This window comes from Eubalaena glacialis, chromosome 3 (assembly GCF_028564815.1).
Source record: "Eubalaena glacialis isolate mEubGla1 chromosome 3, mEubGla1.1.hap2.+ XY, whole genome shotgun sequence".
NCBI lineage: Eukaryota > Metazoa > Chordata > Mammalia > Artiodactyla > Balaenidae > Eubalaena > Eubalaena glacialis.
In genome coordinates, this window is record NC_083718.1 from 16,950,664 (window position 1) to 16,974,494 (window position 23,831).

The window sequence follows — 23,831 nt, forward strand, 5'->3', positions numbered from 1 at the left end:
TAAGAACCATACCAAATGTATCCTTTGTGAATCCCTAATGTTTCCATGCAATTGTTAATCCTTCTGGGATGCTGTATCTGAGGGTTAACATGACTGTTGTCTATATCTGAGAAATGACCGTGTTTCCTTTTAGTTCTCAGCAAGAGTAATTGAATGTAGACTATCTTACTAAACGCTGGCCTGTGACAGTGTGTTAACACTCTGTCTCCTAACGGCAGGGCAATTATTTGCTGAGTGGGATTTTTATAAATCCCCTGGCACTAGTATGTCCCGATAATTATGATGAAGAGCATTGGTCAGTGTTGATTCAGCAGTCCCCACCCCGGCAAATATTTCATTCGCAGTTCCCTGGCCCACTTCCACTTTTCTAGTTATTAGAGACCTTTACTACTCTTCTGTGCTTGCCTAGTGTCTTATATTTTAAAAGCATTTTTTACTAAAACTTAGAACTCAAACATACTTTAGACAGCTCTCCATTTAGAATTGTTCATCTCTCATGATATTCACAAAATCTGGTTCATGGGGCAAGAAAATACTTTTTTAAAATCTTATTTTTAATTGAAGTATAGTAAAATTTACAATGTTGTGTTAGTTTCAGGTATACAACAAAGTGATTCAGTTATACATATTATTTTCCATTATAGGTTATTACAAGATATTGAAGGGAAAGATACTCAATATTTTATAATAACTTATGAGAGAAAATAATCTGAAAAAGAATATATATATATATATATATATATATATATAACTGAATCACTTTGCTGTACACCTGAAACTAACACAACATTGTAAATCAACTATACTTCAATAAAAAAATTTTTTTAAAAATTGAGTATAGTTCCCTGTGCTATACAGTAGTTCCTCGTTGTTCACCTATTTTATATATAGTAATGTGTATATGAAGAAAATACTTTTTAATTTTGTGTCTTTTTGTGGCAATCAGTGACTCCTGTTTGCTGTGTAATTGTCATTTGCAAAAGTAAAACTTGAATTCTCCCACCTACCCTGTAGAGTTCTTCATTCCTGGAATAAGCAGTTACTTTGAAATCATGAGAAATTACTGTTTCTAATCTGATAAAATCTGAAATTGAAGCACTAGTAATCGTGCTATGGGAATTATAGGTGTACCCGGTCCTGTTTCAAATTCTTTTTATTTTACAGAAACTCGTTTTAAAAGTAAACCTCAATAACAAAGAGAAGAGAAAAAATTAGACTATGGCTTCCCGCAGGCAGTTACAAAATAAAGGTCAGTGTATGAGTGGAAAATGACCATAAAAACATTCTTCATGAATTACAGCAGTAGATGCTCCAAATATAACAAGTATATCCATTTGTGTTCAAGTCAACTGCATTTTTTAAAGTACTTTCCCTTAGAATACTTCAGTAGAAGAATAAAAACTGAGAAGAAAAGAGCCAACTGATATGATAGATTGTTAGAAATATGGAATGGTTCAAAATATTAATGTAATGCTAAGGGTGACCGGGTAACAAATGGTACATTTGCTCGCTGTTCAACCTGGCATAATTAATATTCTAGGTCATGCTTAAGTTCCCATGATGGAAGGTCTGAAGGGGGGAAATTCAAGAAAAATATATATCTATTATATAACTCATTGCCTTTTTTTTTTTTTTTCCCCTTTCATTTTGACGAGTCAGAATCATAGCCTTTAAAAAAAATCAGTGCTTTCACACCTCATTTGCTGTATTCACCACTGGGCCACCAGTCAGCAGCCGGGCCTGATACAGGGAGGTCAGTGAGAAGCTATTAGCAGAGTTATCTCCTGAGATTTCTTGGGTCTTATTGAGTTGAATGTTAGCATGACAGTACTGCAAATAACTCAGTTGTAGGCTTCTTTTTTTTTTTTTTTTAAACAGTTAGCACAGATTTCCCCATAGTGTTGGTCACTCTAGAAAATTATTGCTGAAAATGAAGTCCCCAAAGCTAGCCTGGCATTAGCCCTTCTAAGTTGTGAAAAATGTGAAAACGGAAAAATATGTCATAGTCCCCGAGGATTAACTTTGTCTTCTGTGACTCATAGTAATACTTTTTTAAAAATCCATAGCAAACCATTATTCACAAAGTGGCTTACAAATTAATGAAATATAGCAATTGAGACAATAGTTCAGGTTGTTTTGTTAACTTAAAGAAATAATAATTAAATGGATACTATATTAATATAAGTAGATAGGGTCTCTGCTTGCTGTAGGGATTGAGGGGGGCTGAACCGTTTTCATTGACAAAAGTTAGCCAAATGTATTAAATTAATTTCTAAAATACTGACACCTTGAAGATTTTAAATGATACATTTTCCATTCAATTAAAATATATTTTCTATCTATATATGATTTAAATTGCAAAGAGAATACACATGAGGAGGTCTCCATATAGGTTGCAAAATATAATTTAAGAAAGCTATCATGTCTACTGATCTATTTGCATTTCCCATCTAGCCTATGTATACATGTGCATGCAAATGTGAAGGAGATCAAGGAAGATTTCTAATGGGGGTAAAGTTAATAGCTGGTAGCAGTTATTCAGGTAGATAGATATTTTTAAATGGTAAATTATAATCTAGTTATATTGTATGCATTTTACCATTTTAATCTGTAAGATTATGGAAATGATAAACTAACAGACTTAAGTTAATTAGGTCATCACTAAACAGAATGGTATTCTCTTATGTCTCTTTCATAGACTATGTAGATTTAGTTCTATTTTATGTCAGAATAGTCTTTTTAGTATAATATTTATTTTTTTTTCTCATTACAATTGATATAGTCTCATCTTAGAAAATCACCCTAAAAATCATCTTAAAAATTACCATCCACTTAAAAATTACTGTCCACCAAAAGCTATTTTGAATACATATGTGTATTAATTTTCTTATATTAACATCATTAAAAATATCTGTTTACGTGTCCACCTTGTTCTGTATTTAGTATTATAGTAAGAGAATGTTAACATGACATTAAAAATGGCTTATACAATGCCTATAATGTTTCCAATACTTTTATCTTATGTAAATTGTATAGGGAAAAAAGTCTCAAAGAAGAGCCAATTCAAGAAAAAATTTAAATAGGTAAATATATTTACATTAACTTTTTCCTTAGCGTAGGAAAAATTTGAGTTGGAGATGACTCAGTGGGTCTGTGATCATTTAGTTCTAGATCACGACGCATTCAAAAGCAAATTAAACCTGAAGTGTTAAGAAAGATGAAAAGGATATAATCTATAACTTTGAAGGAAGTCAATCAGATTTTGAAATAAACTCAAACATTTTACTAAAATATTTATGCGGCTTGAGAAAGTAAGAGTAAAATAGAGACTTTATGGGCCTTTCTGAACAGTGCATTGTTTTTCTTCATAAGCATTTAGCATTCATTTTTTGAGTGTCCACACATAGTTAAGCACTTTGCTAGGCCCTGGAGATGCAAAAATACCTAAAATAGAGTCCCTGTGCTTCAGCGGCTTGCTTAGGGAAGATGGACACACACAAAGATAATTTCGAAACCGTGTAATAAGTACTGTGATCGAGTTGTCCCCAGGCTATTAAGGGAGCATTGGGGATAGGACACGGAATCTAGCCTGAGTTGGTATTTGATAGAGGTTTATACTTACTGAGGAGTTAGACTAGAAATATAAAATTTCCTAGGATAGTTTTTCAAAGACAACTACCGTAGGCAGTCATAATACTTTGGACTTGCTTATTCCAAGAGGTAAATATAACAACCAGAAATATTTATGGATATGATGGTGGCATGAGAGAAAAGCACATTTTTAGGAAAAACCAGATAGGTTTAATGGATACATTCTTTACATTAGTCTAGAATGTCTACAGAGCAACTGAACAAGTCATCCTATCGTTTAAAATATAGCTTTTCTTCATGAATATGCATTTGTATATAGGAAAGGAGTAAAAATATAGTTCTAAGCAGTTTGTATATTCAAACGTCATTGAATTTTCAGAAAGTGGAATATGCTAAACTTGAATTTAACATTTATCCTGCATACATCTATTGAACCTCCATTGCATAGCAGGCACTGTGTTAAATAAGTCTGGACTATTTTGATGCAGTGTGTGACAAGGTCAGTGATAGACAGCAAGGGTAATGTGATGATATAGAAATAATGCACCTAACCATGTGAATGCAACTCATTAAATACAGGATGTTATTTTGAATGATTGTATACATATATATACACACACATATATATACACACATGTATGTTTATATATAATATATATATACATATACCAGTTTATTATTTTAAAGTAAAGAACTTAAAATGGCGGCCATTAATTAGGTTGTATAATGAATAATCTTTCAAATAATCAAATATTTATTAAGTTCATACTTTGTACCTGAAACTGGTTCAAGCATTATATATTTGAGTTTGTGTGAGTGAATATATGACTTACAGAGCTGGTTAAGTATACATATACGTAGTTAATGGTTAGAATACAAAATGAATGCCTTAAGGTCCTGTTATTTTTTTCTCAAATACAATTATATCAAATATGCCATGTATAGCAGATAGAAACTATAGTTTCTATTAGTTGTTTTTAACATGTTTAGCCTTCAACCATGAATCATTCTTAAATTGTTGGTCTGGAGACAAAGTGTATTTTGTAATGTCCTTAGACTAATCTAAAGTCCCCCTCTAGTTAAGAACTAGAGTTGTAGTTTAACATAGTCCTTAAACATATGAAAATTTGTATGGTACAACTTTATCTTCCCTTTATTCTATGTGAAAATGAAGGATGAAAATCAAAATGATGTTGTTCTTCTTTAGATTCCAGGTATATACAACTCACCTTTCAGAAAAGATCCTGATCCATGGGAGATGCGGTTACAGCAGGCAAAGCCTTTAACACACCGAAGACCTAAAGTGAAGCCGAAGCACTGCGTCAGCCTTAGCAGCTGGCTGGCTTGCACGAGTGCCCGGTCCTTTCCTCGGTCCGGAATTCTGCCACCCATTGATAGGAAACGATGTCAGGTACTCATTAGTCTTTTTTTTTTTTTTCAGTTTAACTTTTCTGTCTTCGTACTTTTATTATTCACTTTTTTCTTTTTTATTGGAGTATAGTTGCTTTACAATGTTGTGTTAGTTTCTGCTGTACAATGAAGTGAATCAGCTATACGTATACATACATAAGAATTGTGTCAGTGATCGTGTTCTTTCTGTTTTTTTTAAAAAAGTTATTGTTTTGTCTTTGTGAAAAGAAAATTATTTTTTTTACAGAATCTAATTTTTTTTTTTTTTTTTTTTGTCTGTGCTGTGCAGCTGGTGGGATCTTAGTTCCCTGACCAGGGATTGAATCTGGTCCATGGCAGTGACAGTGCCGAGTCCTAACCACTGGACCGCCAGGGAATTCCCCAGAATCTAATTTTAAATAATAAAAATGAAGTACATTTAAAATATATATCAAAGAAATAAATATTTCCTTGGTATTGAATTTTATTGTTCTGGGTGTGAAGTTAACACATAAGATTTTTGGCTAGGATGTAGCCTTTTTCTGTTACAATACTGTAATAACTGTACTTGTTATAACCTGTTGTTGCTAGAAAAATCCTACGTATTATCAAATTTAATTTAGCCTCTCATCTGATCGTTCATATGATTCTATACAATTGTAAACATAATTTGCATGGAAGTCATTTAAAAAGTATAAGTTGGAGAATTAGGGCCCAAAACAATGCAAAACTCAAGCAAAGACAAAATCTTCACCATGGATTAGAATATAGCATGATTGGCAAATGACTTCCTAGGGCTAAAGGGTGGAGTGGAATGGGTTGTAATGATTGTCACTGTCCTAAAAGTTCCAGAGAGCAACACTTCTGTCACCCCCAGAGAGCAGTTCTGTCACCCCCAGAACTGCTCCCTGTCAGCTTCCTACACAGGCTTGCCTCTGTGTATCTATTGCTGTATAATAAATTATATTATATTTATGTATACAGCCTGATGGCTTAAACGAACACACGTTTCTTTTCTCACAGTTTCCGTGGGTCGGCGTTGTGGGTACAGCTTAGGTGAGTGCCTCTGACTCAAGATCTCTCATGAAGTTGCAGTCAGGATGTCAGGACCGTGATTTCATATAAAAGCTCAGCTGTGGAGGAAGGAGAGGAGGGTAGGGAGATGCTCTACCAGGGTCACTCACATGGTTGGTTGTTTCCCTGTCTCTGTCTCTCCTCCCTCAGTCTCTATAGCGCTCCCCTCCCTGGAGGAGGGAAGTGCCAAGCTTCTAATCACTTGGTCTTTCTGGTGACCAGTCTCACCCAGAGGCTATCTAGGGACTCCAGCCTAAGTCACCTTATTAGCTTAAACTCAGGTGTATTCTTGTTATGAGTAACAAAAGATACTCCTATCATCGGGAAATTGCAAAGGTTTTAGGAGCTCTCTGCCAGGAACCAGGGACAAAGACCAAATATATTTCTTATTATACCCACAATGGTATAAATATAAAGACACATGGTAAATACATATACATTTATATAAAGGTATCCATTCATATGTATGTGGAATACACATCTGTATGGAAGATTTTATATATGTGTATATACATACACATATACATATACAGGTACACATACCCACATGCATACTCGTAAGGTACATTTATCTAACATACCACAAAATAATTATCCCTGCTAATTGTTTCCTTTCCCTTTCCTTCTTTCCCCATCTCCTTCCTACTTACCCCTGGTCCTCCTCCCCCACCCCCATCATATCCTCTCATCCTTCTTTTCCTTCTTTCTCTTATTTTTCCTTCTTTCCCATCTTCTCTTCCCACCTTCTCTCTTATCATCTTTGACTTCTTCCTTTCTCCCTTCCTTCCCTGCTTTTTTTTTCTTCTTCTTCTTTCCTGTTTACACAGAATGGGATTCTTAATGTGGTTTTCTTTGACTGAACCCCATTTCCTGTACTTATCTATAATAAAAAGGTACCCACATCACTGGGGACATTTGAGATTATATATATACTACAGTCCAAATGATACTATTTATACTCTGACAGTCTATCTGCACTTGTGAGGTGAATTTCTTAAATGTGTGAGACAATAATAGAAAGTTCAAAAAAATTTTCACTGTTATTTAAGCTTTGAGAAAAGTTTATAAATACAAGATGACTATAATGTGGGTTATTAAAAATATAGAAGAATATAAATATATTTGACTCATAACTGGACTTGATTGAAGGCAAAGAAAGTCAAATATTGGAGAACTATAGCTAAGAGCCCAAGAAGTCTGGTAGGTTCAGGTTGAATCCTGAATGGTCTATACATTCTAGGAATTAGTATTTGGAAATGAGTACAATGAGCAGAGCTGAAATCTGCAGCTTTGTCTGAAATTTGGGTTGCTATCTCATTCCAGGTATGATTGGTATAAGTGATCACTTGAGATCTAAAAGAGTCTATCAACAGAAATAGAAGTCAACAGAAGCTTTGGCATAAGGGAACCTTGACAGTAGAGGCCAAGTTTGCTGACTAGGAAGGTGGTCTATTAAGCTCAAAAGCAAGACATTAATTGTCTATGATATAAATGTATGGATCAGGCACTGAAACACATAGAAAAATGGACATTCTTAAGGAGGATTGTGGTCATGAAGATTATAGTTAATGAAAAAAGAAGAGTGGGTCTATCTTATTCTAAATTTTGCTGCTTAAGTAGGGCTTCCTCTTTCATTTCCTAATCTTGTTGGAAATAGCAAGTTCCAGAACAAGTAGTGGAGTAAGCCTCAAATGGGTATGTGTTATATTGATACATCAACAAAGGTCAGACGGCAGAGATTGGCCACCAAGAAGACTTTATTCCTTGTGAACGCAAGCCCCTTCAAAGTCATAGCCTTGGTCTTTTGTTTATATACTTGATGCTACTATTGTTCAAAATCTTTTTCAAACTCCTCTAGAAACTAAAAGTAAGAGTAGTAAGATAATAATAAAGCTAGGAGTACAATTTTTGCATGTTTACTAGGTTCTAAGTACAATGCTAAGAGTGTTATTTATATTGTCTTATGTATCTTAAGGGCAATTCTGTGAGATAGTTATTATTCCATCTTACATACGAGGAGAAGAGGTCTAGAGAAGTAATTTGCCCCTAATAACACAACCAAATATTATTTCTCAAACCACAGAATTTGTCAAAGTGAAAGATTAAAAATCTGTAGAAAATATCCTCTTTTGATTTCTTACTCCTGAACTTGGAATCATGTTACTGTATCTTTAAAAAGTAAAGTTCCAATAAAAATCCATTAACTACTTTCAAATATAGCAATCCTCCTGTCCAGCTGTGAAAAGTACTAGATGATACTTATTTGCCATTTGTGTTATTTACGGTCCATGACTTTTATGGTAACTGGTTCCTATTATTGGTTTCTATTAATGTAAAACATAAGTGAACATAAATGAGGCGTGAATCATTTCTTTTTATTAGCCCCCCAGTCTTCACTCAGTGCTTGCAGTAACTCCAGCTGTGTCTGGTTAGTGATAACCTATTTAAAGAAGAGATCTTTAAGGATAAGGGATATGATTAGAAATCTTTGTCTATTTTATATCACTTCTCTCCTGCACAACAAAGGTGGCGAAAACAAAATGTAATTGATGGCACAGCAAAATCTCGAGCCACCTCTGATTTGTATTGTGTTTCATATGATACTAACTAGATAACCAGTGGGTTCTAGTAACTACTATAAGTAACTGCTAATTTAAAGGTGGAGTATGTTGTAAACCACTTCACACCATTGCAACTTGTGGACTTTGCTATATATTTGTGTCATTAAATGGTCGCTATTGTATCAGAGTTATTAAGCAATAGAATTTAGAATTTAAATAAAAACACTTAAAATAATTTAAAAGATGGTCCTTCTATATTTGGGGGGAGGCCACCAGTTAAATGTAAGATTTGGAATTCACCTAAAAGCTTTATTTTAATGAAAAAAAAAAACTTGCCGTCTGATTTCTATCTATTTGAAAACTGTGCCCAGGGTCTTTTCTAATATTTTTGCTTACTCAAAATGGGAGCGAATTCTTTTTAAATTATAAGAAACGTGCTTTTTAAAATTAGAAAACAAAGCAACTTTTATAACTACAAGTTAACTAGTTCTAGCATGAAAACTCTTTTGATGTAAGTGGGGAAAATTCTGCCTAATTTAAAACATTTTTAGTATAATCACTTGCACTTGTGTGAACGTTTCTTGAAGATGTGATGCTCTTACTTCCTGTGTTTTCTAATTCAGAGAAGAATAAGTTGTTCTTTAAAAATAACTTAGTAAATACTACTTGTTATTCTTTGTAGATATTCAGTAGCCTTGGTCATAAATCACAAACTATCTACCTCACCCTTTCTTGTCAGGGACCCTTCCGCGATGTCTCTGAAGTGTGGGAACAGCGCTACAAGCCTCTGGAACCAACGCTGCGAGTGGCAGAACCAATGGATGGGCTAAAAGAGGCCAGAGCACAGCTCCAGAGACAGGAATGGACGCGAAATGTGAATGACAATATGTGAGTTCATAGCTTAAAAAAAGTAGCTGTACCATGTTTGGTGCCTGAAGTATTTTTAATATTTTCTATTTCCTAATATTGTAGAGAATCTTTTATTTGTGAGAAAAGGAAGAACCACCCCTGACCTATTCAGAAATAACCATTTTCAATATGCAAGTGTTTTAGATAAGGTCGATATTGATGATGATACTGATTTTATACACACACACACACACACACATACATACATATTACTCAAAGGGAAAAAGGAAAGAATGAATGGCATTTCACGGGGATAAGTGACCACTCTCCATGCATCTGTGAAGATAATTTCCTTAATTATCCAGTGAAAGTATTCATATTTCTGATGCTTCTATAATAAGATCCAACAGAACAAAAACATTTTTCTTAACGTGAACTAAATTTTATTTGGATCCATTGATATGGCATTGTAGTTTTAATAAATCAGGTACAATGAAAGAGTTTAGTTTCTTCACCACTGAGGAAGATGATTGAGAAAGATAAAGGGCAATCTAAGAGCATATGCAATTTTAAATTATTATATTAGCATCACTGATTTGGGTCTCAATTCATACATCTTTCTCCAAGGCACTTCCTCTCTCTTCAGGCATTTGTCATCAATAGTTATATGTAATTTATAAACAGACCATTTAAAATCTAGAAAAGCTTTTAAAAATTATTATTATTATTCTATAAGATATCTTGTAATTATCTTTGTAATATATCATAATAATTGTTTACTATTATATATACTAAATAATAAAAAGGCAATTATATTATTCTAATCTAAATTATTATAATTATTATAATTTAATATAATATTATGTATTATATGTCAACTACAACATATAAACTGCAGTTACTTATTTATATAATATATACTATGCACTAATCATCGTATTACATATGTTATATAATAATAATTCCAAAATACATTACAAAGTATGTTTTGTTATATAAAGAAACTAGAATTACCTCTTATCCAGCATGGTGGATTTTGGATAGTTTTATCAGTCAGAAGGGATATATAATATGCTTTATTTTAATCATACATTTCTGAAGAGACTCCTGAAAAATAAAAATTTTTGAACAAACTCATATGAAAGATAAAATTGGCAAGTATCTCAAGTAATTTTCATAAAGTTTTTCATTTTATAGCAATTACTTGAAGTGAGATATTAGCTATAGAGTGTTCAGCATATTCTTTCAATAATTGAATGAGTTACCCAACACATAATGAATAAGAAACATTTTTTTCCAATTATTTTGGGGAGGTAGATTTCTTTTAGTAAAGAGATTATAGAAGATTAGTGCTGCTCGACTTAGTCAAGCAAAATGTGCAATTTAGTGATGAATATCAAAAGAGTTATATTATTCAGAATTATTTTTCTATTTTCAGTGATGCCAAGGTTTATGAAATAACAAAATTAACTTCTCAAATAATTGACCACATTGATATTTCTACAGAAATCACTGTGTATAAAAGATACTGAAGTATCGTTTCTTAATATTTTCCTTGATAAACCTAGAAAGAGCAGATATCAACGTTAGCCCCAAAGAAAGGTGCTCAACTTTTACTTTCTGTGGAATACTTGTAAATATCTTCAACCTCTACAGTGTTGCTGATGACCCTTCACCTTGAAACTTTCAGATTGAAAAGCGCTTTTAGGATAACCAACCAATCAGGAGCAAACCAAGTTGGGAATGCTAAAGAAATTACTTACAGATTTGAAGCTATCATGTTTTTAGTGAAGAGGCTAAGCAATGGATTTTAACAGCCAGCCTATGGATAATCCACTTTTTCAGAGAACTGAAACTATTATTTTGTAGCTTCTTCTGAATCCATTTTGGTTTCCATATACTGGATAACATAAATGTATCTTGTGAGGCAAAAGAAATGTTAGAAATTTAGGTTTTATATCTTTCAGATAATAATTTTGTGATAGAAATTAGGCCAAAAGTCTACTTTTATCACAGAGATGCATGGTTTATTAATGAGAAGGATCGTTATTGGCCACGTTATCAATTTCATCTATAAGGAATTGAGGGCAGTGCCTTTGCCATCCAAGGGCCTTAACTAGGAACCCTCTATCTAAAGCCAGGAAGGTAGAGCTTTTTATTTCTAACCTTAAGGATTCAAAGGGTGGCCTTATATCTGAGGATATGACACACTTAGCTATTTTGTTTTCATACCTTTACGAAAATTGCACTGTGGTGATAGTAGAAGGATGGGCTTTGGAACTAGATCTGTGCGAGCTCAAATCTTGACTGCATTACACAACAGCAGTATAATCTTGGATAAGTAACTTAGCCAGCCTGAGCCTCTGTTTCCCTGTCTGTAAAATGGGGAGAGAAATGTTATCTTAAAGGTTGTAATGAGGATTGAATGAGATAATGAGTATAAAGTACCAAGAACATAGCAGAGTTTTAATAGAAGATAATTATCATCATGTTTAGTATCTGCTACAAGCATAATAATTCTGCATCTAAGACATCAAACTGTGGGTAGGAAACCACAGATTCCACAGATGGGCTGGATTTTATCTACTAGCCCTGGGCACCAGAAGTTAAGGAGGACCATGGGCAGAGCTCTTCATAGGCCACTCATAGAAGATTTCTCATTACGGTTCTGAAAGACAGATTTTCTGAATGTGTTAGTTTGCTAGGGCTGCCGTAACAAAATACTATAAACTAGATGGCTTAAACAACAGAAATTTACTGTCTTATGGTTCTGGAGGCTAAAGTCCTGGCTCAAGGCCTCAGCAGGGGTGATTTCTTCTGTTCCAGTCTCTCCCTTTGCTTTTGATGATGGCTGAATCTTTGGTGGTCCTTGGCTTGTAGAAGCATCACCCCTATCTCTGCCTTCATCTTCACAGAGATACTCTTCCTGTGTGTGTGTCTGTCCAAATTTCCCCTTTTTATAAGGACACCAGTCATACCAGATTAAGGGCCCAGCCTACTCCAATATGACTGTATCTTATAATACCCACAATGACTGTATTTCCAAATAAGGTCACATTCTTTAATATATTCTTTAAAACAAGTGTAGGAAGTGGGACAGTAACATTTAACATATAGAGTATGGAGGGTTTTTTGGAAATGGTTTAAAAACTGTTCTTATTCCTAAAGAAACTCTATTTTCTCATGCCTTCTCAAAGAAAATTATTTTCATTATTCACATGTTTATCTTTATGAAGCCAAGAAATTAAATAAGCAATTAGTAAATAATTGTCCAGTAACCTTTATGTGAGGAGCTCTCAGCTAGATATTATAAGAGATATAAAGGAGTATTTATTGATTCAACAAATGTTTGCATGTCAGGAAGAGTTCTACGCTCTTGGAATATAGCACTGAATAAAATAGACAAGTCTCTGGTCTCATGAAACTTCTGTGCTTCTAGCTTTAAACTGAACCAGAAACCCTAATGAAATTCAGAATAAGTATCATTTGTAGATAAGCACTTGAAAATAGTCAAGCGTGTGTTAAAGACAGTAAGTGCCATGAAATTTTTTTTTTTTTTTAATGTAGAGTTTGCTTTGTTCTCTGATGATCTAGGAAGGTGTTCTTCACGGAAAAGGAACTGAATTGAGTTCCGTGGAAAGAGATTTTTAAGATTTTGACAGAGAAAAGAAGAGAAAGTAGATAAAAAATAGGTTGATGGTATGGGGGAAAATGATGGTAGAACAATGAGAAGACCAATTTGACAGAAACTCATTTTTATGTGAGAGGCAGTTAGAAAGAAAAGTGGTAGGAGGCTTCAAGGCGAAGGATTTGAGGGTTCATCAGTAGATAATGGAGAACTATTTAAGGCTTCTGAGTAAGAGGATGTTAGAAGCAGAATATGAATTTGTTGATTGTATTTGAGAAGAAATATGCTGGAGGGAAGGAAACGCATTAGGAGAATATTGCAGTACTTTTGGTGAGAGGTAACGGGATAGAACTAAGGTGAGGGCAAGATTCAATATTCAACTTTTTCTTTACTTCCTTCTCCTTTCTATACGTAATCTCTCTGAGTGATTGCTTCTGTTTGAGAGACTTCAACTCTGTGACAATGATTTCCACTCTAAGTCTCTAAGATCTTTCTCCTACGTTCCCGATTTGTATTTTCAGCTGCCATCTTTGTTTGCATCTCCGCCAGATGCCCCAAACTCAGTAGACCCTACTTTGGCCTGCTTCTTCTTGTCTTGAGTGTGAATTGCAGCACCAACTGTCTGCCCAAGTAGGGACTTGTGAATTACCCTGTTATCCTTCTCCGGAATTCTATTGGTCCCCAAATCCTGTCTATTCTACCTTTCATGTATCTCTCAAATTCAGCCACCCCCTTCCCTTTCTACTATTGATTTAGTTTAGGACTTATAATTTCTTCTTTTATTTGCTGTAAATCCCATCCAGTCTGCCTATTCAGTGCATTTACCATGACCACACTAGAGAAATTTCAGCAAGCAGTTATTCAGCCCAAATGCTTTTTCATGGCTTTTTATCAACTACAGGATAAATCTTAATTCTTTATTGTAAGACTCAAGGCCCTTCAGGATCTGATCCAGGCTTATTTCTCCAGCTAATAGGCTGCCACGTTCCCTAAGAAACTCTGTGTCTAGAGCTCCTGGGCTGTTATCATTTCTCTTTATATCCATGCCCTCTTCTGCTTCCATTAAGGAGTTTCCTGCCTCCCTTGGTTTACTCAGTCTGCTCAAATCCACTTAAAAAAATAAGAAAGGATTGTTTCTTTACATTTTAAAAAATGGAAAGAGCAACACATATTTGTTTTAGGGTTTTTCAGAGAGCATATTAAGAATTATTTTCAGATGTAAAATGGGGCCATGCAAGTTGCCTAGATGAAGTGGGGAAAGAAGTCATTATTATCAAGAGGTGGAAGAAACAGAAGGCCATGGCACCAGAGCTATCAGAGCAAATGTTTAATTTACCCACTAAGATGGCAGAGATGGAGTGGAGTGATCATAAATCCGGTGATATAGGCTGATATTGGCTTCACCAAAGTCTTATGAGAGGGGCCAAGGTCCTATATGTTAATACCGTCTATCAATTGTAAACATCCTGGCTTAATACAGGAGACTGTAATTATGCAGACTGTAACTGTATCCAAAATGGAGTGGTTTAAGACATTGCAGTGGAAGTCGGTGCTAATCTCTGCTCTGGTAGACAGAATAATAGCCCCGCAGAGAAGCCACACCCTAATCCCAGGAACCTGTGCATATGTTACCTTGTATGATAAAGAGAACTTTGCAGATGTGATTAAGGATTTAAAGATGGGGAGATTATCCTGGATTCCAGATGGGCCCAATGTAATCACAAGGGTCCTTAAAAGTGGAAGAGGGATGCAGAAAGAGATTTGACTACATAAAAGGTCAGAGTGATGCAATGTGAGAAGGAAAACTCATCTTTGCTAGTTTTGAAGGTGGAGGAAAGGCCACAACCAAGAAATGCTGGCAGTCTCTAGAAGCTGGGAAAGGTAAAGGTAAAGAAATGGATTCTCCCCTAGAGCCTCCAGAAGGGATGCAGCCCTCCCAGTGCCTTGATTTTAGCCTAGTGAGACCCATTTCAGACTTCTGACCTTCAGAACTCTAAGATAATAAATTCATATTCCTGAAGCCACTAAGACTGTGATGACTTGTTACAGTAGAAATAGAAAACTAATACAAGTGTCCTTCAAATCAAGGAGCTGGCTTGCTAGATCAGACTTTGGTGTTGAGATTAATTATAAGCCTGAGCTAAAGTTGAGGGATATCCTTAGATCCCTAAGGATTCAAAATTCTTCTGCAGGTTTGGGGTATGGACATTTAGAGTATTAAAAAAAATACAACCAGGGCTTGAACTTTCCTATGAAATTAAGTTCATAATTTAATCATATTGTAAGGATATTATATTTTAAACTTGTACAGCCTTTCATAAGAACCTGAGTACAGACAGCTCAATAGCCATCGCTACATCTTTTTGAAAAATAAAAGGTATTAATTTTCTAATAGTTTTTGTAGAAGAGGCAAAACTTTACTTCTGCCCACTTCGGGACTTCAGCTGGGCCTGAGAATTAAATTGGCATAAGACAGATTAAAAGCATACAGATTTATTTACTATAAATAATAATAATAATTAATAATAAATTTATTTAATATAAATTTATTTAATATATAAGTTTTGCAACACACAATAATCCTCATAAAGAAATGAAAACCGAAACAAGTGGCAAACCCTAAGTGCTTATATATTGGGTTGAGCAAAGAGAAACAATTGTGGAAAATAACAAAAATATATGGGGAGTCCAAAGGAAGGTAAAAGTTATTTAACAAGGTCTGTTTGTACGGAATTCTCTATGCCGTGACTTCCCATCTCTGGTGATAGGAATGTTTCTTTCTTCCTGGTATAGGAAAGGCATCTTTCATATGGGAGTGTTATCTCCTGATTTTAGGGGAAAAAAAGGGGAACTAAGATCGCTTTTCTTCTCCCTGTTGTTTATAAGTGCCTTTAGCTCAAAATAATCCTTGGCCAGAGTGGCCTATTTTGGGGTGGCATATTTTGTCACCTTCATTATTAAGAGTAGGTGAACAGTAGTTGAACTAAACTTTTTTAAAAGGACATTTAAAAACCGTGGTATATGTAGATGAGATCTGGTTATATTATTTATCACTAAGAACAGTGATAAGAAAATTTAACACATCTCAAAACTTTTTGGACTTGTGTGATTTTGCAACACTTTAGACCTTTACAATTTGCTTATTTTTAGAACCGTTATTGTATTATGATAAGTAGGGATTATCATATATTTTCAGATAATGTTTTCTTAACAATTCAACTTTTATTTGTAACTCTTCCATTTATTTTAATTACTAGCACAGTGTGCAACATTTATTAATCAGCAGAGCCTTTTTAAGTTAAAATACTAAATTAGCTAACCCCATTAACACAGAATACTCCAAACAAACAGTAATAGGAGAGGTAGTTGCTGTGCAAATCGTATTATACATGTGGGTGCTCTAGGGCACAGTTAAGCGTGATTACCCTCTTTTGATCCAGTATTCCTCTGTCTCTCCCAGCTAATTTCCAGTGGAAATTTACAAAGTACTGCCTTCATTTTTCCAGCTTAATTTTTCTAATGAAGTTCTGGTACTTTATAACACTGGGGATACAGATAATAAGCCTGTGTGTAATTAAGAATGTCTAGAATTTGTCTACAAAAAAGCCCTTTATTACTTTGGCTCCACAGTGAGAACTGTGCTAATTTTTGTCCACTGTTTCCTTGAAAAAGATGGCTTTTTACATAGCTGACCACAGAGTCCTAGAGTTCTGTTCTTATAGACATCTAAGTCTGAAGAAGTTTAAGACTTATAACATTGACATAAGGGTGATAACTTGGAATACTTTTACTGATTTTGTGAAAATATTACGCACACTTTTGGTGTATGCAATCAGACAATCATAAAAACACACTGTTAGTCTTTTTAGTTAGATTTTTATCATTTTCTAATAATTCTTCCTAATACAATGGCTAACATATTCTAAGTAAAGTTTTGCCAATTAACTTTTGGTCAATTTACGAGGCCTGTGGAATTTCCTTTGTAAAAGAAAGATGGTCATTCTGTGCCATACTCATATTCTTATATTGGTATGGCATTTATACATCCCAGACTTCCCTGTTTTCAATTTAGAGTTCAAAAGTATGTTGGGGGTCAGAAGAGACTTGAAGGCTGAACAGAAGTTTGCCAGGCAAAGCAAGGAGGGTGACACTAAGGATGTTGCCTGAACAAAGCCATCTCTCTGTCAACAAGTGCATAGCTCATGTGGGTTTCGGTTTGCCTTCTGAGGTATCTAGTGAAGCTTAGTTCAGAGCTTTGGTACCTCATGCAAAATGGCAGAGATGAGAGGGAAAGTATAGGTGGAGCCAAGAGTATAAAGGGCCATGTGTACCATGATAAAGTGTTTGGACTTTACCATATAAAACACAGTGTAAAACCATCACTGTGTTTTAATCAATGGAGTGAAAGGGTCAGTTATCTTAGAAATATGACTCTACTAGCTATGTCCATGGTAAAGAAATGGGAGTCACAGCAGCTAGGGTACTGCTGCCATAGTCCAGTTCGGAGATAAAGAGGACTTGCAATAGAACAAGGATAGTGGTAGTGGAAGGAAAGAGAAAGGTTGACAAACTGCTTTATAGGTAGAATCCTATAAACCCTAAACCAGAAATAGGGGCCAACATGATATGGTGTGGATGGGTGGTCAGGGGCATAGATGCATTTAGGATCACTATCTTAGGGCTTTCTTAATTGCTAAGAACAAATATCCATTCACGGTAACTCAAGTAAAGGGTGTGTTTGAAAGATCCATTGAAGAATCTTATAGAAATCTAAGGAACCAAAGAAAAACTGGACTAAGGTGACTCTTGGGGGCTGAAAAGGCATGGTTTTCTCCCTCTAGTGGCATCTCCACTTTTCTCTGTATTTCTGCTTCCTGTTTTCTTTCTACTGACTGGCTTTATCTACTGCCTCACAGTTTCTTGCCCATAAATCTTCAGCTTGCCCTTAGTTATCATGGCCACCCCAGGCCTGATTCAGTGTAACCTTCCAGCTCTAGAACCCACAGCTAATTCTGCTTTTCAGTTCAGGAGAATCTGTTCTGCTCAATTTATATTATCAAACTGGCCCACACAAGCTGTAGGCTTGAAACACAATCGATACTTAACAAATGTGTGTTAAGTTAATGGACATGTGCTGTTAACATATGAATGGATCACAGCTGTGGTCAGGGGATGGTATGTCACATTATATCAAATACAGTGTCTTATGAAAGTATAGCCATGAGCGAGCAAGGATTTCCTCCGATTGAGAAGTGCAGAGGCAGGGGATCCTCTAGTGCCTTGACTTGATAGCTTCGGAGTGAGGTGACTGGCCAGATAGTGATGTCCTTACTTAATTAAAAAAAAAAATGTAAGAAGAACTATTGGCTTGATAGGGTGGAGGTTTGGGATATGAGTTTAATTTGGGGGCAGCTCTATTTGAGTTACCTATTGTATATCCAGGTAGATATTCCTAGTGAGCATTTGAAAATACTGGTCTTGAGTTAAAGAAGAACACTGTATATAGAGATAAAAATTTAGAAATCATCAGAGGTGATAGTTAAAAGCTTGGTGGGGGAAAAAATCTTCCAGGGAGAAACTAGAGAGAAAAAAGATTAAGCACAGATTCCTGGGAGTTGCTTTAATGTCAGGGCAGGAGTTCTTAATTAGGTCGCTTATCTATATCACCTTGAGGTTTAAAATTATATGCATATGCACTCCTTAGTCTCAACCACAGATATTTTGACTCAGTAGGCATATGGGTTTGACATATATGCCTAAGTGATTCTAATGCCCAGTTCTGGTTAAGATAAGAGTCATTAATTCAAGGTATCGGCAGAAAATGATGAGTCAGTCAGGAAACTGAGAAAGCAAGGAAGAGTACCAGCAGGTATTTTGCAAATCAAGGGAGAAGAGAATTCACTACAAGGACTGGACTCTGCTTGATGCAGCGTTCAAGTTGAATGAGGACTGAAAAGAATGCATCAGATTTGGCTGTTGGCAAGTCATTCATCGATAGCTTTTGCTTTCTCCTTTATCACCTAGCTCTTATTTCTCCCACATTCTTGAGGATATCATAAGAGAGCTTGTCAAATTCTTTGCCGATGTTTACGATGTTTAAAATTGTACTTTACCTGTGGTGATGATATATGTTTGTATATTTTTCTTTATATGTATTTATTTATATATAAAATATTTTAATTTATATTTTTAAATGTATATTTAATTTTAAAATTTAAAATGTCAAAATATAGACATATTAAAATAAAATAGTACCATTATCATATACACACATATATTGGCCCACTTTTCTAGAATTTAATTTTAATTTTATTTTAATATTCCATTTTAGAATCTTGCTGAAATTAACATCAGATTAAGCCACCTATATGTTATAGAATCTATATTCTTCTGCTTTTAGACTCATTTTGGTATATATTTGGTACATTCATAAGGTCTTAAGAATAACTAATGATGATTTGGTGATCTCATCCCAAGATCTAATTTGAGATACAGTATATCTTATAGAGACCTTGAAATCATTGGGTAGATGCTCATTTATAAATTCTAAACCAGAGGTTACAAACTAGTGGCTTCTGAGTTGCATACAGCTTCCATGTATGTTATATTTGGACCCCTTAGTTTTCTGAAAATTAAATTGATTGAAAAATTAAAAATTGATTAAAAATTAAAAATGGTAATTATATCTTTTAAAACTCCAGATTTTCTGGCTTATATTAAAAATTAAGAGATCTGGAAACAGCAGGCCTCCAGTCTCATATGGCAACAAACTGATTAAAGCTTGCATTCTTAGTTTTTACATCTGACTTAATATGTGTTACCTGCCTGGACTTTCCAGACACAGACATTGGAGACCCTTGTTCCAGATGATAAGCTCCTCGAGAAAGAGCCCAGGGTTTATGCAGTATGCTTAGCACCAAACTTGACAAGCAGTAAGCGGTCAACAGCTCTTTTTACATATTGAGCTTGAGCTTGAACCGGTTTTGTTTGTTTTGTTTTCATCTACCTGATCACCAAAATCATTCTCGTAGCAAGAGAAATCAAGCAAGAGGAAATGAATTCAAGTGTGATTTCTCTTTGATCTTTTTTTTTTTTAAACATCTTTATTGGAGTATAGTTGCTTTACAATGGTGTGTTAGTTTCTGCTTTATAACAAAGTGAATCAGTTATACATATACATATGTCCCCATACCTCTTCCCTCTTGCATCTCCCTCCCTCCCACCCTCCCTATCCCACCCCTCTAGGTGGTCACAAAGCACAGACCTGATCTCCCTGTGCTATGCGGCTGCTTCCCACTAGCTATCTATTTTATGTTTGGTAGTGTATATATGTCCATGCCACTCTCTCGCTTTGTCCCATCTTTGATCTTTATTAACACCGCACTAACAGTTCCAGTAATAGGGCAGCCTTTACTTCCTCTTTTCTTTTTCTTAGAACAGCATTTTCCAAACTGTGTCTCTTGAACTCTAGTCTGGAAGATGTTAATGAGTTTTCTGTCAAATAAACTTGGGAAAAATTATATTTGAAACGATTAAACTTTTTTTTTTGGCATTTACAGGGCTTCTCTGTCTTAAATATATTTTTATTTAGTGTGACCTTCAAAAAGGGGACATATAATGTATAGCATTTTGCAAGCTCATTTATTCAACAAATATTACAGCCTAATATGTGCCAGGCACTGTATTAGGTACTAGGGACAAAGCAATGAACAACATTGCAGAGGTTTCCTGGCATCGTAGAGCTAATGGCATGGTTGGCCATGGAATCCCCTTATCCACAGACCATGGTTTGTAATATGCTGCTCTACGTTTGATTTTTCTTAGCAATTTTTTTTTTTAGTTTCAGCTTATTTCATTCTGCTTAAGAATAATTTGTGCAAGTGTTTCCCACAGCCTTATTTTTCTCCTTAATTTTGTTCTTTATGTCAATTACACAAGTCTTTAAAATATCTGAGCTTAAAACATTTAAAGTTGTAAATGGACTGCTAAAAGAAGAGCCTGAATGAATGCTACTTAGCTGGGGCATTTAAATTCAGTATCTTTCAGCAGAAATTTTTTTTTGGTAAGTTTTCCACAATCAACTAGAGGAAAGTAAGGTCAACTCTGATATGTATCGGAAAGTTGTTGCACAGCTGTAATGAAATTACTGAATCAGCGTGCCTGGAGATTGTTAATAATAATATATCCAGGGAATACTAGTCCTCTTAAGCGAAAAAAAAATGTAAGGAGGGCAAAATATGTCTTTCCATTTAAATTTAGAAGCTTGTAATATAAGCTCACTGTCTAGCTGAACAGATAGTCTTGCCATTTGCATTCTTAATATTTAAATATTATGTTACCATAGGTATTCTTTATATTTAAATACTATATTTATATCACTACCCTAGGGGAGAGATTTGTGTTATTGATACTGCTGCTTAAAAAGTTTATGAGTTTTAAATTTCTGCTGTGAATTCTACTCTAAGTATGAAATACTTTATGTATTGAATAGTTATAGCAATGTTTATATGAAAATCTCAGTGAAACCTGTTTTCATCCATAAATGAAGTCTAATTCCTATTTCAAGTTGTTATTTTATGAACATCTCTTCAACCAAAATTCTACTCGACTAAAACATCTTGATAGCTGAGTAGACTATGTTTTGAAATCCCTCTATTGGTATTAATGAGCTATATATTAGATTTATCTGGAAATTTGGATTGTTAATACATATAGCGAAAACATCTTTTATTTCTCATATTGAAGGTAATAAAAAGAGACTTTTTATTTGCCAAATTTATTCTAAAACATATTATTCCGTATTAAAAGGGAAAAACAATTCAGCATTTTATGGCCCTTTGTAATGAATTGGACAGTTGACCTGATTTGTTTTTTAGAAGAACTAAAATTATTTAATATTTATTTTTTCCAGTTTTATTGAGATATAATTGACATATTGCACTGTATAAGTTTAAGGTGTCCAGCACAATGATTTCACTTATATATATCATGAAATGTGTATATATTTATTATTAATTCATTATATTAAGTCAGTATTCATTATTAATTATACTACAAATTTAAAATATATCTCATCCTATTTCAAATATAATTAACACAAATAATTTGTATATTTCCAGTTGTGTGGTTTTTCAAAATGCTTTGTCTTCAAAAAAATGCTACGCCTTTTCTGCCAGGCCGCCCGGAGAGGAGGGCGCCTCGGGGCACCGTTGTCGCCGGGCTCTTTGACGGGGTCGGGGGGATTCCCTGCGGTGTTAGATCCTCTTCTTTTTTTCTGCCGGGAACCCGGCTCCGAGCCAGAGCGCATGGGTCCCCCTCGGGCCTCTCCGCTCTGTGGGTCCCGCGCCTGGGGCCTCCATCCCGGTGCCCTCCGTCCAGTGCCGGGCACAGCGGAGCGGTCGGCGCGGCCTCAGCCTCAAGGTCATGTCAGGAGGCCCCCTTCCTCTCCCCCTCCCCAGTTGACGCAGCCTCGAGCTTTCCTCCGTGCCCTCTGCTCTGTCGCATTTTAGCACAGTTTACCTACTAACAATGAGTTCTGGTCTCGACGCAGTGGAGCATTGTCGGCATTTGTTCCCGGATCTTCCTTTGTAAATATGCTCTGGAGACGTGGCATTGAAGTTGGAGAAGAATCCGTACAGTATAGGAGGCCCTTAGGCTGTAAATGCCGGCCATACCCTTAGATGCTTCGGGTCACAGAGATGTGTATTTCTGGATACAATACAGAAGAAACCAGCCAAGAGCTGGGAGACTGGAAGAACTTTTGCCTCTTCAAAAGCAAAGGTACAACAGAGCCTATGGTTGAAGATGAATGAAGGTCGTTGTGATAAATGTTTTCCAAAAACTTGTCATAGAGGATGGCTGTGAAAAAACCACCAGGAGGACAGCTGCGCACGTAGCAAGCATATAAGCACCTGCAGATGAATGTTCAAGTCCTTAGCAGTGGTGTTTACAAATTCTTCATTGCCTCAAAGGTGTGGCATACAACATTTTGGAAGGGAAAATGAAGAATTGGTCAAGAAGACATGAATTAAAGCAAATGACGAAAATTAATATTTTATTTAACATTGATCATCTCACAATAAATTATGTAGAAAAATATAAGTTCAAATGATTTTAATTGCTGGGCAATAAAGTCTGTTTTCTTTAAAATAAAAAAAAAGAAAATGCTACAACTGGTTAATGAGAACTAAGTCATCTGACAATGAGACTAGAAATGAACTGGTTTTAATTCAGCCCTCAAAACATTAAATTTACTATTTTCTATATTATAATAACGATTAAAATATTAAAATCTAATAGAATATGTAATTTTTGAGCAGGTGTACTTTTATGATAACATGAAAATTTTTTGTTTGTTGATTAGTTTAGTAGATTAAATCAACTTCCTTTGTTCATATTTTCTCTTCTAATTCTTTCATCAACTCTTTTCAAACTTCTATACCTAGGTGTCCTTGCTTGTCGAATTAAGTTTTGTAGACCAGAGGGAATTGCCTCTGGAATTAAGAGAATTCCTTTCCCTTAATTAGCCCATAGTGGATTTTTTCCCCTCCTATTCTTTTTTATATACCCCATTTAAATAACTGCTCTATTTTGAGCATTACAAAGCTCTTAATCCTTGCTTCTCCTTTTGCAAGTATTTTATTTTTTAATATATTTATTTATTTATTTATTTTTATTTTTGGCTGCATTGGGTGTTCGTTGCTGCGGGGCTTTCTCTAGTTGCGGCGAGCAGGGGCTAC

The 23,831-nt window shown here is 35.0% G+C and overlaps 1 protein-coding gene across 2 annotated transcripts in view; it reads left to right on the top strand.

Moving 5' to 3' along the window:
* The window catches only part of SPATA17 (spermatogenesis associated 17), a 204,505-nt gene that overhangs the window by 114,939 nt on the left and 65,735 nt on the right, over positions 1 to 23,831 (top strand). For both annotated transcript variants that reach the window (XM_061185311.1, XM_061185313.1), the window contains 2 exons: positions 4,799 to 5,002; positions 9,355 to 9,503. In XM_061185311.1, coding sequence (XP_061041294.1) covers positions 4,799 to 5,002; positions 9,355 to 9,503 — 353 coding nt within the window. The remainder of the gene's footprint in view (positions 1 to 4,798; positions 5,003 to 9,354; positions 9,504 to 23,831) is intronic.